At 38.4% G+C, this 18,874-nt stretch overlaps 1 protein-coding gene across 3 annotated transcripts in view; it reads right to left on the reverse strand.

Moving 5' to 3' along the window:
- Positions 1-66: 66 nt before the first annotated feature.
- Positions 67-18,874, reverse strand: part of TRPC3 (transient receptor potential cation channel subfamily C member 3) — a 46,918-nt gene continuing 28,110 nt past the window's right edge. For 2 of the 3 annotated variants that reach the window (XM_052814368.1, XM_052814383.1), the window contains exons 4-12: positions 17,981-18,145; positions 15,552-15,768; positions 13,632-13,865; positions 12,011-12,275; positions 9,756-9,951; positions 7,732-7,941; positions 5,351-5,434; positions 4,248-4,323; positions 67-1,065 (exon numbers count right to left, since the gene is read on the reverse strand). In XM_052814368.1, coding sequence (XP_052670328.1) covers positions 923-1,065; positions 4,248-4,323; positions 5,351-5,434; positions 7,732-7,941; positions 9,756-9,951; positions 12,011-12,275; positions 13,632-13,865; positions 15,552-15,768; positions 17,981-18,145 — 1,590 coding nt within the window. In that variant the 3' untranslated portion in view covers positions 67-922. Of the gene's footprint in view, positions 1,066-1,479; positions 1,516-4,247; positions 4,324-5,350; positions 5,435-7,731; positions 7,942-9,755; positions 9,952-12,010; positions 12,276-13,631; positions 13,866-15,551; positions 15,769-17,980; positions 18,146-18,874 lie in introns of all 3 variants that reach the window. The other variant, XM_052814376.1, reaches the window with a different exon arrangement.

The raw sequence follows: 18,874 nt of genomic DNA on the forward strand, positions 1-18,874 counted from the left end.
GGCGGGCGGCCCGTCGTCCCCCCCCCCCCCGGCACTTGGTTGCCAAACTCGCGGGACGACGTGGAGTTATCAGTAAAGTAGGAATATTTTATTTAACAATGAAGCGTCGGAGGCATTGTTTGGAACAGTGTAACAAAATACCAGCCCTGGGCGGAGTCTGAATTTAAAAAAAAAAAAAAAAACAACATTTCTACCACATAAAGAGTAGCTTTGGACTGAGTTCATGTTACCTTCCAAAGTGGTTGGTGGTGTTTTTGTTTTTTTTTTAAAAATTCTAGTCCTTCCTCGAGAAAGTCAATACGCTGAATTAAGAAACGGTAGTTGTGGGTACGTGTACATACGTGTTAAACAGTGCTACTACAATTCCATTCACACTTTCACCCGATTTTCATTAATTCCTTGTGATTGTACCGCGAGTTCTCAGCTTACACGCATTACTAGCATCGCTAATAAAGAACAAAGATTTCATGTAATCCTCCACTGATCTCTAGTTGATTTATGGTATTACAAAAAAATCTCTTCATACCCAGTTGCAGCAAGGAACAGAGTACTATGCTGTATATCTGTTATTTTAATTTTTTCTTGCAAACTTAGTGCAAAGAATTCTCAATATGTATTCATAAACCTGTTAAAATATCAGCAATTCATACCATTATACCTTTTTAATGCATAAATGCAAAAAAAAAAAAAAACACCCAAACCAAAAACCAAACGGATGATAGTTCTTGCTTTCAGACAATTAAAATAGAGTGATGTTTTTGTGGTGAGTTAATAAAATTTCCTAAGACTAAATTCCAGAGAAGCTGTACATAAAGTTATTTAGTGCTAAAAATCTACAATACGTTTTTCAAGTATAAGATACTGAAATATTATTGCCAATAAATAGTTGTGCTGTAGTCAAAGCCATGGTTCCTCTGTTGAATCATTCACATCTCAACATATTAGGATTTAGTTTCTCACTGAGTTTATGTATTAAAATTGCTAACTCTTCTGTTGCTTGGGACTTATCCTCCAAAAGTTCGTAGCGAAGACTGGAGATATCCTGTTTGATTTCCTTTAATTCACCTGTATTAATCATTGAAAGAAATACTTGTTAGCAAAGTTTAACATTCATTCGATAATGTTAAGTCACATCAGTGCATATTTCAGATTATTATCTCAAAATGTTCACAAGAGCAGGTACAGGGGTGGGGCAGGAGGCTTTACCTCATCATTCTCAGTGAGATGTGAGTGTCTCCACCCCTAAATAGTACCAAAGGCATTTTAATAGTACATTGAACTCTAATGTTGTGCTCCACGTGTATACAGAACATCAAAAAGTGCTTTACATAGGTTAATGAATTAATCACGGCAACACTGCTGAACAGCTGGTAAATATTAGTATCCCCCTTTTAGAAAGAAAAGGCAAAGAGATTTTTTCTGAAGTGATGTGCCAAGATCACACAGAAAAAGTGTGGCAGAGCTGGCAGTAAAACTCACAGCTTCTGAGTCTCTCTCCTCTTCCTTACCAATATCCTTTGAATTAGAAAAAGTCAACCAATTTAAAATTATGTTACAAATGTGACACAAGTACACAAGACATTTAAAAGAAAACAATTGTCAAGGCCAGGGTCGTAACAAGCAACAGCATGTTTTCCATTACAGGATACTAAGTTCGAGAGAAGTTTTTAAAATATTCAAATACTATCCTTCCAGCAAGTGTGAAGTATGTGAATTCATACACAACAGCCACCGCAGGAGACTATTTGTCCTATATGAAATCGAAGACTATGAAAGAATACCTAAATTCTCTAGTGATGCAAAATGGGGAAAAATCCCTAGACTTATGTTTAAAATAGCTGCAGTACCTAAGAATGCAGAAGTTTTCTGTTTAGCATATAGCAGACTTCAAAAATTGTATCTTCAAAGGCTGGATCTATACTTTGGGTACCAATGAGATGGGGATGACACAAAAAACACCACCTCTGCTATGCAGCTGAAGACTGAGGTTCAGAGGTTAGCTGACTTGCTCAAAGCGGACTTCCCTCCATGAAAATTGGTGACAAAGCAAGAACCATGATGTCCACGGACCACAATTCTTCCACGCTGTCTTGCTTATCTACACACGTATATGCCAACACCAAAGAGGCATCAAGAACTGGAAAGACTTGTACACCCTGGCACTGTTGGTGAGAGAACAGTCTTTTCATCAATTGCTAGATAGATGATTTCCCCCACCACAGAGCAGGAGGAAAGCAGTGGGAATTCAGGAGAGGGGCACAAGGGGCACACTGAGAGGAAGACACTTTTAGGAGCTTCTCTGCTTTTGTCACTCACGAGCTCAGCTCTGTACAGCCACATAAGATGGGGAAGAGTCAGGATAACAGTCAATGCACAATGCTGCCTTTTGAAGGCACAGAGTGGGATTTAATTTATACCTTCTTTTCTGCTCCCTGCTTGTTGCTGCAGAGTTACAGGTAAGGAGAATAACTACCAAGCAAAACAAAAGCTATGCCGCCTTAGCCGAGAGTGAGCGCGTTCAGGCCCCTCACATCACATATGCACGCAGCCGTCTGATGCTTCCATGCCAGTAAAAGCTGTTCTGATCCCAAGTTGTCACTGCACACCAGCTGGAGAGCACAAGGCTGCCAGCAAAGTGGCTTAGGTAAACGTTTCCAGTGCACCGAAACCAACTAAACTAGCCCAGACAAGAACTAGGTATGCCAAGCAGGTATGTTCTTCTGGTGGCGGTCACAGAGATTTCTTACTGGCTGAACCGTGATGGTTATAACCTCCAGCCTATGGGGAACAAAACTATAGCTGGGGTGTTACCTTTCCAAGAGCAAAGCCAGCCCTGGAAGGGACATCATTCTACTGCCTGATAGTTTTAGCTAGAGTACAGAGTAAATAATGACCCATGTTGCACACACCCCTATTATTTTGTTTGGGGACCTGCCCAGAGCTCAAGAGTGTCATTTTTGGCCTGTAGGCCTGTGTTTCATTCCTGGAAGGCTGGAGGAAGGAGGACAGCATTCATCTTAGTGTCATCCCAATGGGGAGTCGGGGTGCGTGTCTCGAGCATGCACCCCTCACTGCTACAGGGAAGTTCTGCACTGTCACCAGACACCAAGCTCAGACTTATCATTGCTCTAAAGATCTCCGGTCGCACACTAAAAGAGTGGCTACAGTTGTCATTTTTCTCACCATGCAGCTAACTCTATGCAGCTTTGTTCAATGATAATGCAGCTTCACAGATGAATATTCCACACAGCTTTATGAAGGAAGGTAACACAAGTAGTTAATGGTGTAAAGTGGTAAATTGTGTGTTCAGGTGCATGAAACAGAAAGATGCCCTGCAGCTCTGACTAGGACTCTGGAAGTGTGAATGCAGTTAGCGGCTTCCTCACAAATTTCCTCTGTAACTGTACGTCACGTCTGTGCTCTCGTTCTCCACCTGTAAAACGGGGCCCATAATACTTCTCGGTTCTACTTTTTTGGTCCTGCTCGTCCATTTTTGTTGTCACAGGCATACTTCCATGTCGTGGTTTAACCCCAGCCAGCAACTAAACACCACGCAGCCGCTCACTCACTTCCCCTCCACCCAGTGGGATGGGGGAGAAAATCGGGAAAAGAAGCAAAACCCGTGGGTTGAGATAAGAACGGTTTAATAGAACAGGAAAGAAGAAACTAATAATGATAATGATAACACTAATAAAATGACAACAGTAATAACGAAAGGATTGGAATGTACAAATGATGCGCAGTGCAATTGCTCACCACCTGCCAACCGACACCCAGCTAGCCCCCCCGAGCGGCGATTCCCTGCCCCCACTTCCCCATTCCTATACTAGATGGGACATCACACGGTATGGAATACACTGTTGGCCAGTTTGGGTCAGGTGCCCTGGCTGTGTCCTGTGCCAACTTCTTGTGCCCCTCCAGCTTTCTCGCTGGCTGGGCATGAGAAGCTGAAAAATCCTTGACTTTAGTCTAAACACTACTGAGCAACAACTGAAAACATCAGTGTTATCAACATTCTTCGCATACTGAACTCAAAACATAGCACTGTACCAGCTACTAGGAAGACAGTTAACTCTATCCCAGCTGAAACCAGGACATTCCACTACTATCTATCTGAGTTCAGTGCATTTGAAGTAGAAATAAACCATCTTTTTACCTGAGACCCCCATGCACCACTGTAATAACGATTCCTAATACGACATGACAAAAATTGTCTCTGAATATTGCAAATGCAGCCTCTTTCTTACCTTCATTTACTTCATCATTTTCTTTGTCCACTTGTGCTTTCAGAACATAACGTTTTATCAGTCTTTTCATTATTTGCTGCCAGAATAAAACAGTTATATAATCAGGTGAGCATACATAATTAAACACTAGTCACTTTTCTTTCTTAACGATCTCCCTCACATCTGTGTAAGTGAAAGAATGAACAGCCCCAGAACAAGCAGTTGCCTCATATGGGCTTTTTTGCTGGCAAGCCGAGATTCATCATTACAATAAAGCACCTTTCTCATCCAATTACCTCTCATTTACAGAGCACCACAACTTTTTGTGGCGAACAGGACAACAGGAAAAACACACCTAATTTAGGCTTTAAATAGCTTCAGAATAGGTTTACTCTTTGTTAAACTCAGTTCACATGTGAAAGGATGTGTAATAGTAAGAGATAAATATTCACCTTTCAAAAAGAAAAAAAGTTGAGATTTTACAGTATGACAGTGCAATGTCAGTTGAGAAGGATTCATTAAGATTATATCTGTATTTTTATACCATAACTGCCAGGGTTCCTTGTATGTACTGATATTCTTGTACTGTGTTACCATACCTAATCTAACGTAGCTCGTCTAACAGAATTTGCACAGGTGGATTACACACCTTCAACGTCTTCACTAGGGGAACAAGAGCTCCTATTTACTATTTCTGAGCTGGAAAGAAGACAGGAAGGTAACATCTGACAGACTCCTCTTACCAGAAAGGCGCATTCCCATCTGCAGGAATGTTGAATGTCACCTCTCAGATCATGAGAAGAAAGGATGGGAAAGTAACGCTAACCTAGTCAGCTCAATGCTTTCACATCCCTTCCTCAGAAATCAGCTTCAGATATTTGCTTCTCACACTTTCCAAACTGGGACATCAAAGGAAAATTTAATTTTGTATGGGCTAGTTTTTAAACACTTCAAATAATGGGGCTTGAACAATAACTGTCTTTTTTCCAGTAGCATCCTGGAGTTTGATTTCTACAGGAGGTTTTCTTTGTCTGGTGAAGGCAAAATGTACTTGAAACACAAAATTCTGCTAGTACCTTCACACAGCTCTGTTACTCAAAACAGTGACCGCTGTATGTACTTACCTGATAGCGTGTCGGCTGATTGAGAATGCTGTTAAAACTGTGTGATTCAAAAACTCTGGAGTTGGACTGAGTGAAAAGGTTTAACTAGGAAGAAATAAGACAAAATTAAAATATGCTATGGAATTAACCGTTAGAATTCAGCTCCATTTTTTTTTTCTTGGAGACATCTTGGGGATGTCTCCATAGTCACTGTATCAGAATATTATCTCCAATAAACTGAGATTGCCTTGACTTATTTGTTGTGGTTTTTTTTTTTTTTAAACACTGATAATTTTAGCCATCCTGTTGCCAGCATAGTTTCAAAGCAGATGTGCATGCACAGCTGAGGAAACAATGAATTATGACTTGGAGGCAGGGGTAGAGTGGCCAGAGCAAGGAGAGACTCTCTAAGCTGGCTTTAACAAAGAGCTGTTGTGGATCTGCACTCTTAAGCATACTTTTAACTACAAATACGTGCTCAAAATAATTTCTGCTTAGTTCAAAGTGTTTTTCCAAAGCACCGTTTTCAGGAATAGTAATACATTTAGAAAAACGGTCATTCTTCATTTATTTGAGGATCACAAAGCTGTCAAATCCCAATTGAATATTTTTGTAGAAGTGGGCTAGAAACAGAAGTGAAAAAAGCCACCTTGGACAAGATGGCTTTGTGACCAACGCAGAACGTTTGTTACTACCAAAGCAGGGACCTAACTGTTCTGTCAGATACACTGGTGAGGGTGAAGTAAAAAACATGTATCCATAGAAGAAGGTTCAACCCCCTAATCTGCATCTGTCATTAATTTTCTGTGTGGCCAATTAAAAGTCACTGAATTAACAATCGCTGATCTCTCTGGTGGGTTAGGGGAGCAAACTGAACTCAGCCTGCCTCTATATAGTAAACCTGATGCTTTCCGTAACTGCTGTGGGTTTTGTGCCTATACTGCATACAGCCTGTCACTTAAGCTGGGCCACAAGTGGGCTATTTTTACCTACTCCAGGTTGCCCACCTTCTTGTGGGCAATGAGACATCAGCTCAGCCACCATTTTTATTAGGGAGTGGGACAGGATTATGCGATATGTAGGGACTATATAGTTGATACACGTGATACAGAGGGACTGTGTGATACATAGTGTGCCAGCCCAGCCTGACACAGAGGAGGCTGTAGGCTGCCTTTCCCAGAGAAAAATAATTTGGTTTGTAGTTAAAGAAAACTAGCTCCACCTGACCTGTCTCAGCAGCAACTCAGGATTTTAGTTCTTTAGTGACTAACATTCTAAGTATGATAGTAAGTACTGCTGCATGATATATAAGCACTACTGAATATTTTGTTATAAAAGTATATCTTAGGGTGTTGATGTTTCTTTGTTTTGTTTTTTAAACACATCTTCTGTACAGTGACTGCAGAGAACTAATGCAGTTCAGGCACCTGGAGCACTAAAAAGCAGAAGATGAACAGTTAGTACCAAAAAAGTGCTTCTAGCTAAACTGATTTAAATTGACATTTTTATAAACATGTATCTACTTCCATTGCCTACCGAAAACTGGAGAAAATGTTTTCTTTACTGAAGGTTCAGTACCATCAACACCTCAGAAGTCCTAGGCTCCAGAGAAATCTTTCAGAAAAGATGACTAGACTTGACATTTCTGATAATTTATAGTGAAACAAATAAAAATTATTTTCAAGGTATTGCTTTCAGTCTTTGTAATACACAAGGCCTTGAGCCTAACTTATAAAAAAAGCCACATGTATCCTCTTTAACCCATCTGTGCCCCAGTTTGCCATCAGCAAAACGAGGCAAATTATTATCTAACTCTCACAAGGGCATTGTGACACTGCATTCCATTAATATTTGTAAAGAACATTTAGATACCCAAATTTAGAATGTCATGGAAGTGCTGAAAATTATTATTACCACCACCACCCCTTTCCTGTTGTCTTCTGTTGAGAACATAGCTTTTGACAGGAGAAAGTGAATATCATACTGACCACACTTTATCCTTTTCCTGTCCTAGTGAAAGGAAAAGTTTTCTCTCCTTATCCTCCCCACCCCCCCCTTTTTTTACCCTGAACTAAAAATCTTTCTAATGGAGGCTGAAAGCATCTTTATTCAATATTTAGGTCATTCCTTGTGGGAATTATTTGCGTCTTTGAATACTCAGTTGTTTTTTAGTTGTATTTTTCCAGTCATTGGACCTTGTTGTCCTAAGAAAATTTATAGCTATTTTTTGGTTTTATGCAGTACATTTAGGCAGTCTGAAATACAGATCTATGAATATAAATGCTTGATTAATTATTGTACTATCTTCAGAAGCACATATTATACCCTAAAAGTTAAAGAAAAGCAGAATGCTGGAATGGACACACAATTCTTTGCTGCAATGAAAAGATTTCAGTACCTACCCTAGATTTGGAATTGCCCATTCCCATTTCAATGTCCTTCTGTAGCCGTCTCCTCCTGCACTTAGAAAAGTTAATGATCTTCATGATGAAATAGAAAAAAGATTTGGGGCTTGGTACAAGACTGAATGGTGGAGGTAATGTTTTTCCATCATCAAAATACGATAACCAAAGTTTAGAACGAGCAAACTTCCACTCTACGTCACTGTCATCCTGTGTTAAAATATAAAAACAGGTATGTGCTTTGTTTTTATGAGATGCAAAACTTCTTCCAAATGAAACTTCTTTTAAATACCAACCTTTTCTGGTTTTACATAAAATGTTATTTGCTTGCTAGTAAGACTCCCAGTAGTTCTGCAAAAATGTAACCACTTTATCAAGTCTATTTTAACTAAATTTCACTTGTCTCTTTATGGCAACATCTCATTGACAATACTTAGTTAAAGCATGTGAACCATTTAAACAAGTGTTATTTTTGCACTGAGTGAAAGCCAACATACAAACTCCTTGCTATTTGAAGTGGAACTTTTTTCTTTTTTTAAAGTCTTGTTTTTCTCATTGAAGTGGTCACATGATTTTGGTACTCACACAACTGACAAAGCATTAGCTTCAAGGCAGACATGGTCTAAAATGTTAGTACTCGCAGCTTTTTCCATAACCATGAAAAGTAACTCTGATTTATAATGGAGTACAGAAAATACAAACTTTGTTGTCATGAAGAAATCGTGTTAAAAAATGGACAAATTGATTTCGTCCTAACACTTTCTTACTTAAGTATTCCAAGGCTGGACTTGGTTTACTCCAAAGGTGAGAGCTTTATTTATTGTAACTAGTTTTCTCCTGCTGAATTTCCTGACATTGCCCAGAAGTCACTGAAAATACTGGAAATGACATATCCACTTGTACACTATGTCTTAGATAATCTTTTTTTTACCTGCTAGTGTGGGTGTGCGCCCACATCTATGTGAATGTAGTACTCTTTGAATAACATCAGAACTCATGGTCTGGAAAACTGGCAGTATAAATATATTTTTACTTTCATTTCAGCAACTTGGGATTTATTTTTAAAACCCAGGTATCTTCTCTACTTTAAATTTTCTGAATTTTTTAATTGGAGTTGGATGCTAAATACTCTAACTAATTCTCTTTAAAAATGAAGATACTTTGTCATCGTAATGAAATTCACATAAAATATATCTCTCTTAATAAGCAATGCAGCCAATAACCTTGTGTGAAATTCAAGTATTCATTCAACTGAGCCATTTGGCAGATTTGGAGAAATACTGCCACTGTGTTTTCAGGGCATATGGCAAAGCTCAGTAAACCTAGAATCAAGTTTTAATATTGTATCTAAAGTGGAAGAAAAGCACATATTACAAACAAAGCGTGTAAGGATTGTGCAGTGTGACTCAGTCACAACAATCTTGAAGGTAAGCACCTGTATCATAGTCCGTGTACAGAGGCATATAAATGTAATAAAGTATGTCCACGTATCACTGCTGTGCATAAGTGTCTAACTCCTGCACATTTAGCTAAAAAGTTTGAGGACTGGAACTAAAAACCAGATTTCCATGAAAGAACACATCAAAATACATTTAATCCATATACTAATGATCTGTCAAAGACTGAAGTGCGCTACATTAAGGAAACATGCGAGAAGCACCCTAGCAAACTGGCAATGAACCACCCATGTCTAAAACGTTACTCTCAGTAACTTTGTTTTCTACTTCACAGCAGTCTTCATTTGTATATTACTTTAGATTTTAAGATTTCTGGATGGAGGACATCTCCTTAGATGCATATACATGGCACAACATGAACTACTTGTTCAGATCCTGTAAGGTTCTGCAGCTTGGCTGGGTTGTTAGATAGTGTCAGTCCTAGGAACATGGTATTTTTGTGGTCCTTTACTGAGGTAATCTCTTCACTGTACTTTTGCCTATCAAGATGTGCTCATTGATATAATTGCTAGTAATTCTGCCCTTTTTCAACGTAACAAAAGAGAACAACTTGAGAACAGAGCCCACCTCAATTTCTTGATACGAACTGTTGATCATAGCAATCAGCATGTTGAGCAGAACTACCACCATCGTTACATTATATATGCCATAAAGAACATAACCAATGTTCTCTATGAACTTATGATCATATTTGAGGACAACAGAGGTTACTTCAGACAAGCCAAATATTGACCAAAATAAGGTCTTGAAACTTTCTTCCACTCTGTAGGAAAAAAAAAAAGAGGAAGGCATTATTACTAACTACACAAATAAATATATCAGTTGTGTTTACAGTAAATGATAAACAATCTCAAGTAATTTGTCTGTGAGCCAGCTTTGTAGAGCGCTAATCAAAACAACAAACATGCAAGCAAATATTTTTCACAGTATGTTCAATTTCTCCACCTATCCATCACAGATAATAGAGTTGTAATAATACATGCAAAACAACAGTCTAGGAATTTGACAGGTATTCTATTTCCAGGGCTTGAGATGAAGCATATTCTCATCTCATTATTTTCCAGTCTAACTCCGCAGGGGGCAGGCCTTCCCTGTCCTAATAAAGCTAAAAATGGGGCTGATAGGAAGGAAACTGCTGCACTCCTTTCAAGAACTTCTGATTAAACCTTCCATTAGGAAGGGTGCGCTCAGAAGTGGGTAGCAGCAGGTTCAGCAACAAAACTGACAAAACAAACAGATTTCATGAGATTTGTTCAAGACTTGTTGAAATCAGTGGGAGCCAGGCACTTCAACACGAGGCAGGCACCTAGACACCCTTAAGGCTCTGGGTCCAGGACCCACTGCCTCTATGCACTTGTCTCCATCCCATGGTCAGGGCAATTCCTGGGGAACTGAGCTGCCAAGGGCTCTCAGACAGCTCTACAAGCCTTCAGGGCATTTGAGAGTGGATCCTCTTCAAGCTCTCCTCCTCACCCTGCCATTCCTCTTTCCTCTCAGGAAACATTGCTACAGGTTGACCTGTCCTGCAGTCAGGACACAGCTCACTGCAAAGCTCTATCCTGCCTCACTGAGAGGTGGGCTAACGAATGCAAGCTAAGAGATGTTGATATTCAATAAAGATTTTGATGTGCCTTCCATTGTACCCTACAGAGTTTACTGGAAATGACTTCTTCCTCCGTGTTGCCAAAAAGTGAACTATCAGCTGTATTTTAGTAAGTGTAACTAAAATACGCCAGTACACGTATCTTGAATCACGTGTTTTAACACTGATAAATGATTTTTAAAAGCAAATAATATCCGAATGGATGTATAGTCTAGTAAAATAGCACCGCTGTTTAAGAAATGAATATTAATAAGCATTCAAATAGTATGCATACTAGACACCCGATATCAAATACTGTAACTAAAGTATCATTATATGTCATTATTTATCTAAAGAAAAGACAATGAGTAACAGCAAGGGCAAAAATCAGGCTCAAATTAAGGAGAAGTCATGGAATCAACTACATGAAAATATGGCAGTTTTTACAGAAGTCATGTCTCCTGTAGAAAGATGGGAGAAAAGGAAAAGTTCTGAATTTCACCATCCTGTGGAATTACTTCTGGTTTGGAACATCCTAAATATTTATCACTTCCAGCATCCCCTTGTTTCAGGAAGTAAAAAAACCAAGCAAACAAAAAAAAAATTTGGAGATCATCGCAAGCAATCTCATTGCATGAAGAGAGACTTGTAACTACCATCCTGCTGTACTCAAGTGACTAACAGTAATAAGCAGTTATCATCTAGACTGTAAACCAGGATCCAAAAGAGTCCAATGCAGTTTATAGGTTTGTTTCAGTACTAGTCTAAAAGACAAACATGCCGTCTACAGAATCACTATCTCTGTTTCCTGACAAATTAAAATTATTTGGAGGCCTATTATTAATACCTAGGCTAAATCTCTCTGTGTATCGGTTAGGTCTGACAGAGCCCAGTTAAAGATTACAATGCTAGCAGTTGTGTTGGGAAAATGTCATTCAGAAGATATCAGTAATTTTTTCTTGCATTTGGTTGTCCATAAGTCTGTGTGATTAACATAATATACAGGTAACATTATTTTAGACTGTAATGAAAGCTCCTGTTATACAAGTAGGAAAGAATTGGTCTTTTGTATTCTGCTTTCTAAGGTTCCAAGATACCTGATTTTCCACTGACTTCAACTGTCCTCAGTTTTATTTTAACGCTAGGAGACAGCATGCAATATCTCGCAGACTTTGCTACCTCAGTGAAAAACCTGAAAGTTTCATGTGGGTTTTTTACTTAAACGTAACTTCATACTTACGTTGTAAAGGCTGGGTTTAGTTTAGCTCCAAGGTAGTAAGAATACAGTATGAACATTCCAATCATAAATGCAAGAAATACCATAATAAAAAGGACCATAAATTTGAAGATGTCCTTAACAGTCCTTCCAAGTGAAATCTGCAAGGGCCCAAAACTCTCATTTGCAGGCAGGATGTACGCAATCCGAGAAAAGCTAAGAACGACAGCAATTGCATAAAGGCCTTCAGATATTATCTGAGGATCTGATGGGAGCCATTTATCTCTAGCTGGAAAACACAAAATATAGCAGTAAATATAAGTATTTACTCATTTATCACAATGTTGAAAAATAATTCTTGATAGGATTTTTCCATGAACATGTCTGAATTTACTTGAGACAAATATTTGAAGAGTCTAGTAGTTGCTACTCTATTCCTATTTCCTTTAAGTCACAAATGATGAATATAAGTTACATTACCTTTCGCTAGAAGAGAAACTGTACTTGAAGAAACACGACATTTTCGTCTATAGTTTGTATTTTAACCTGAACTATATAACAATAAATAATTCCTTATTGCTCTTCTTAATACAACTGCATTATTAGTTATCTTAATAAGCACTATGCTAAAGCCAGAAATTTATTCATGTTTTGCGTTTCATTGATGGGAAGTTAACAGTGTTGGTTGATGAACAATTTCATTTATTAATCACACCAAGCTTTTGCCATTGTTACAAGTTCAGGATATAAACTAGTTCCCATTGAAATAATGAAGATTTTTGCCATTTACCTCAATGGAAGTAGGATCATGGTTTTTACAGACAATATGCACAGAAACAATTGAGTTTATATATAAATTAATAAGTTATTATGTGAATTAATGCACCATCTTAGCAGAATAACACTAAATTAAGATGTGTTTCATATCAAAATACCATATGTTTCTAAATGTGTATTTACATATGTACAAATTCTGATTGATTATATAGCAATTAATGTAAACAACAAAACCAAGTCTGCTATTATAATATATTGGAGTTCATAAAGCATATGCTAAAATACACCGTCAGCAGCAAATACAGCCTTTGCTGGCATTGCAAATGTAGATTCATCACACCTTTAATTACAATTCCTGCACTGAAGTAACTATTTAGTACTTTTATTCTATTTGAGATCTTTACTGGGCCAGCATCCTTCCTTCAACAGGAAATGCTGTTAGATCTTTATGAATATGAATAACTGTATCAAGCAACTGAACCAACCAAAAAAAATTTCACATCAAAATTTTCTCTGTTGTGCACTAAGCCAAGAATAAAATACACCTTGCAAATGTTTAAAATCAAGAGGGTGAAATTTAGCTCTAGGATAAACAGTTACAACAAAATTATGGACAGCTACATTTGAACTGACTTTGTCCTTATGCCTATTGTTTGGTTTTAATATATTAGCAAACTTATTTGTCAAATTAGCATCATAACACCTATTGTTTAAATAGCATAGAAACAAAAATGTTGAGGCAGAAATGATTAGACAATGCTATAAACACAAACACGTGGAAATACATCTTAAGGCTTCAAAATGCTAGTGCATCCTACCAGGTTTTTTTTCTATGTTCAGATCTGTGTTGCAGAAAAGTTAAACTCACCGTAAGTAAAATACTCTATTTCTGGAGGAAGTGTGACCTCAGAGAGATCATCCTCCTCAATGTAGTTGTCCACATATTGTTGTGCTTTTGTGGCTTGCAAGAATGCCAGAAGCCTCGCTGTGAAAGCAGCGATGAAAATGGACAGCATCCCAAAATCCAAAACATTCCATAACTGCAAAATGTATTCCCTGGGTCCTTCCAGCCACAGCTCTTTGCATTCTGACCACATCATACCTGCAACAAGAAATGAAAAAGACATAGCAATCTTGGCCAAACTCTCTTCATTTAAACTCTCTGCATTCTCCCGTTTCATGAAACCAGGTGGTACCAGTGGAGCAAAAATACACTTATTTGCAGTGTCACAGTGTCATCATATACCTTGAGTAAGGCTCTCTTGGTTTCAACAGGGTTAATCAAATGGCAAGGTATTAATTGATATGCAGGAATAAAGCTCAGACATCTCCACAGCTTTGCAGTGGAAGTATTGTGGCCTAACAACATAACAGTATGTCGTACTTCTAAAGAAGGAAAAATGTTAAATGTGGAAAAAGAATTCCTCTCATTTCCTTACCACTTGCATTCATAACACTCTTCTGAATCAGAAGGATTAATTTTTACAGAGGAGCACAACTACCCAACTACACAGATGACCAAATATAAATGGCACAATTATACTACTGGTTCTCCACTTTACAGAATAAAATGCTTTTCAGCATCAAAAGTGGAATTTGGCTATGTGTAATTCAGTTTTCTTACTCAAGGTTCTCCTCAGAAATTCATTTATTGCGGAACTAATCCAGACCACAGCCTCATCATAACCTAGATGCAGTTGTTGTGAATCAAGACTTTCTCTTCAAAAAAATTTCTTAGGAAAAAAACCCCTAACAAGAAAACCACAACTCCACAACTTTTTTTCTTGCTTCCCTGGCTGGGTTAATTCAGAGGGGTACTGCTGCCATCCCAACCATACGCACAGCAGCCACGCACTGGATTGGTTTGAGGCTGGTTGTCTCTGAGTGCCCAAGAAATTTCTCACAGTGACCGAGTCCTAGAGACCACCGAAATCTCAGTCCTTGCCTTCTGTCAAATAAAGAGGCTGCTCCCCACAAGTATATGCTGGGACTACCAAAAGGCAGCATAGAAGGGATATGCATCTCCCTACACTAACACAGGTTCAGATAAAGCCGTGCTTAAACCAGGAGATATAGGTGATTCAAAAGGCAAAGCGAGGCACCTTCATGCAGCAGCCACAGTAACACTTCCTTTCTCTTCCACAGCCTGTAAAAGCTGAGCATGCTACATTATCATGTGGCTAACAGACATTTTGCTACACAAAAGCACCTGACTGGCAAAATGCTAGAAGATAGCATTTTCTGCCGTACAGTTTCAAACAGACTGACAGCTGATCAGGTTTTGTGAAAAAAAAACTGAGTAATGAGAACTGACTCATTAGACCCTTGGCACTGGTAGAAACTGTAATTTCCCCAAATGCTACCTAGGCAGCAATGCCACATAAGCACTGATGTGCTAGCACATTAACACCGAGCAGTAGGAACTCCTGATCTTCTGGCACGTAAAGCAGAGTAGGCTTCCTGATACTATTTAAGAATACCACTTCAGTAAAGTATAATTTCTGTGGCGTTCTCTTTGGCAAACGTGTGCTCCTGTTACAAATGCCAGAATTACCGAACAGTGCGGCAAATCAGCAAACAAAATTTTACCCCATGCTGCAAGAGGGTGCAGCACAGAGATGCTCTGATGGTCTCACCAGTTCTAATGCGCTGTTATCTGCCTTAAGGGTTTATCCTAACCGCGCAGCAGCCGGAGCAAAGGTTAGGGACCTGGCCTTCTCTCCTTTCTTTTAAAATTAATATCTGCAAGAAAACAGTTGACATAAAGATGAAGGGGCAATATACCTACCAAGTACCCATACCATGATCAGCATTTCTGTCCAGGTGAACTGGGTAGTCTTCACCCTAAAGATCTGCTTAGGGTAATCAGTAACAGTGACATTCGGTAGCGTTGTTATACCTTCAAATCTGTCTGAAGCATTGAACACCAGCAGGCCTAGGAAAATAATGAAGGATGCTGCATGTGCCACAAATTTCATAAATGGGCTTCGAAGAATTCTTCCAAGCTGCAAAGGCAGAACAAAAGCAGTCACTCAGTTTTCTCAAAGAAACAAACTCTTTCATCAGGCATTCCAGAAGCATAAATGGGCATTCAGAGCTCAGGACAGTCTGAAACCTCATTTTTAAAGTATGCTCTTCCAAGTGCACTGAACTGTGATGCTTTACCATTTCAGACAAAAGTCTCAAGAAGGCAGCCTCATGGAGTGTGTTGTCCTGTTAGTGAGTGTTCATGTTATTGCATAAACTCTAGATGGCAATGTTTGAGGGGAAACACTCCAAGGAATTACAAATGTACAATGGCTGTGACCAGAAAGAGTTTCATCTAATGCCCACAGATAACAATGGGGGAGGCAGAAGCAAGCCCATGGAAAATAAATAAAATCTCCAAGTAGCAAAATGCTTTCCCTACCAACAAGAGCGTACTATTAGTTTGTCTATGACTATAGCTCTAGGAAAAATTAGACTCATCTTCTCATCTCTGGCTAGTGTATTCCATCCACAGAATACATGTTCCCATCTCTGCACAAGGTGTGACAAGGTAGATGCTAGACAAACTTCTTCATCTTAGTTGCTGCACACCTTTTAAGGCCAAAGGTCTCCTGTCACCTTCAGTACAACAGAACAATATACTGCTCCGCACATAATGCCCGACCTTTATTAATGTTAACACACAGTTCTAATGTGATAAACTATCACATACATCACCAATATTATGCAAGATTCCAAAATCCCCTGTGAAGAGCTGCATTATCAGCAGTATTGTATAAGAAGAAAAAAACCAAGTTCAGCAGATGTGGAACTGGAAGTAGCATTCTTATTTCAAGAAATGGTCTTCCTGAAACTGGGGTCAGCTACTATGAACTAAGCGGACCAGCACACACTAAACGGCATTTACTACCTATGTAAACAATCTCAGGTTCCCTTCCTGTTCCTGACCTTTAGAAAGCATTTTGAAATTACAATATCAAACAGCTGATCTGAATGTACAGTACTTTTATTTGACATGAGCATTAGGAAAAATGTCAGGTATTTCTGGTACTGGGAATCAAAGCTCAAGGACAAATGTCACTTTTCCATATTAGACACCAGCTAAAAATATATTGATACGTTTCTATGATATGGAGCTGTGAGTGAGGAATGTCTTTACTACAGATATTCATGGAACGTGACATTTCAGAGAATAATGAGAATAACTATTATACTATTTTCATAAAGGCTTATCTTTAAAGTAAATAAATATTTAACCCTGAGAAAACATCAGGTTCCCTTGAAATATGCAGCAGATGAGCAAAATCTTACCCTTTTTGAGGTGAACTACAAGAGCAAAATATAAAATGAGTGAAACTCACATTTCTTTGCTGTACACTTGTTAAGGAAATAAAATTGAATGACCACATTCAGCACAGAATTAGATTTACTTAAAATTTAAGAAAAAGTTAATGTAACAGAGAAATATTCCTTCTTCTGATTTACCAAAGATCTATCAATATGCTTCATTTGCAGACAATTCACATGCTACAGACTGTAAAGATTTCAAAGAAACTGCTGTTATTTTCCTTGTGAGATCATCAGGAAAGCTGGAAACACCCATATATTTTCAACAAATTTTAAAGAGGTAAAAGTTTACAGTTGTGCTCTTTTACAAATATACCCTACCACATGGTTGGAATACTGTGTTTAATTTAATTTCTGCCCTATGGTTTGCCTGGTAAACAGACCTCCTAGGGCAGGAATAACAAATATTTTACTTAAGATTAAGTTCTGCATCAGCGAAGTCAACAGATGTTCTGCTAATGGTTTATATGGGAACAGCATCAGATCTTAAGATGCCATCATAGGAGACCTAATACAGAATCTGAGTGGTGACTCTCAAAAAACTCCATGTTACTAATACAAATACAGTTACATAGCAGAGATTGTGAGGTGAGCACGATCTATGGAAATTTAAAAAAGGAAAAAAAAAAACCTCTCAGAGAAGGGTTTTTTCTTTCTTTACTCTTAACAACAATTTATTTTCATGCTTCATCACTGCGGTCCCCTCTTTACAATGCAAATAAAACAAATAGCATCTCAAGACTAGAGATTACTAAAAATATAATTAATTAGTTAAAATTTGGAAGCAGCAGAATTAGAGGTACAATGTTGCATTTTGAACGCCAGAAATTGAAAAACAGCTCCCAGCATAGTACAAAACACGTAATTTATAAAATTCAGTACCCTGCTACATGGTGCAATCCAATAACCAATGGCTAGAAATGGAAGGCCCAATGCCACAACCAGCACAACCAGACACTTGATAGCTATGGTCTGCTCCCGTAATCCTGAGAGATTTTCATACCAGATAGTCAGTAGCTGTTGCTGACAGTTTGGATGGGCCACAAACTGTAAAGAAAAAGAAAGAAAACCAAGACATATAATTTGTAAGAAGAGTTACATAACTACTAAATACATGACCATGATCGCCTTAAATATCTGGTGTTAATTTAGACCTTAAGAACCATGTTTTTTCTCCTTTCCTTTAAAATAAAGGTTAATAAATAAAGAAGAAACTGCTGAGCTGATTTAAAGCAGCACTTTGGGGACAAGGTTGCACATGTGGACAGCCATCACTGATAGAAGCCTTTTATGCATTTTTAGAACAGCTTTGCATACCCAGCTGGATCTTGTCAGAGTTGAACCTCAGTCCTGACTTCTAACAATTTCTCAGCAAATCAAGCTGATCCAAGGTATGTGCAGAATTTCTGTGGAGACTGAAAGTTCTGGTCTGACCACAATCCACCATTAGCCTCTCCCCCTCCTGCACATGCTCTTCACAGACCTCCTCAAACATCATTGCCATTTGATCTGGTTCTTTGACAAAGGCTCCAAACACCTCCTTAACCATCTACACGTTTTCAGCCTAAAACTTACTGAGGCAAAAAATAAATGAAGCAAAAGTACAGCACAGAATTTTAAACCTTACCAGAACATACAGAGATTAATACTGAAAGGGTTTCTGCTTTCTTACTACCAATGGTGCTAGCTATCACCTCTACTTAGATGTACTTGGGATTTGAAAAATAATCAGAAGCCGCTTACTAGAAACACATTTTTATGTTTGTGGAAAATAAA

Source organism: Harpia harpyja, chromosome 2, assembly GCF_026419915.1.
Source record: "Harpia harpyja isolate bHarHar1 chromosome 2, bHarHar1 primary haplotype, whole genome shotgun sequence".
Classification (NCBI taxonomy): Eukaryota; Metazoa; Chordata; class Aves; order Accipitriformes; family Accipitridae; genus Harpia; species Harpia harpyja.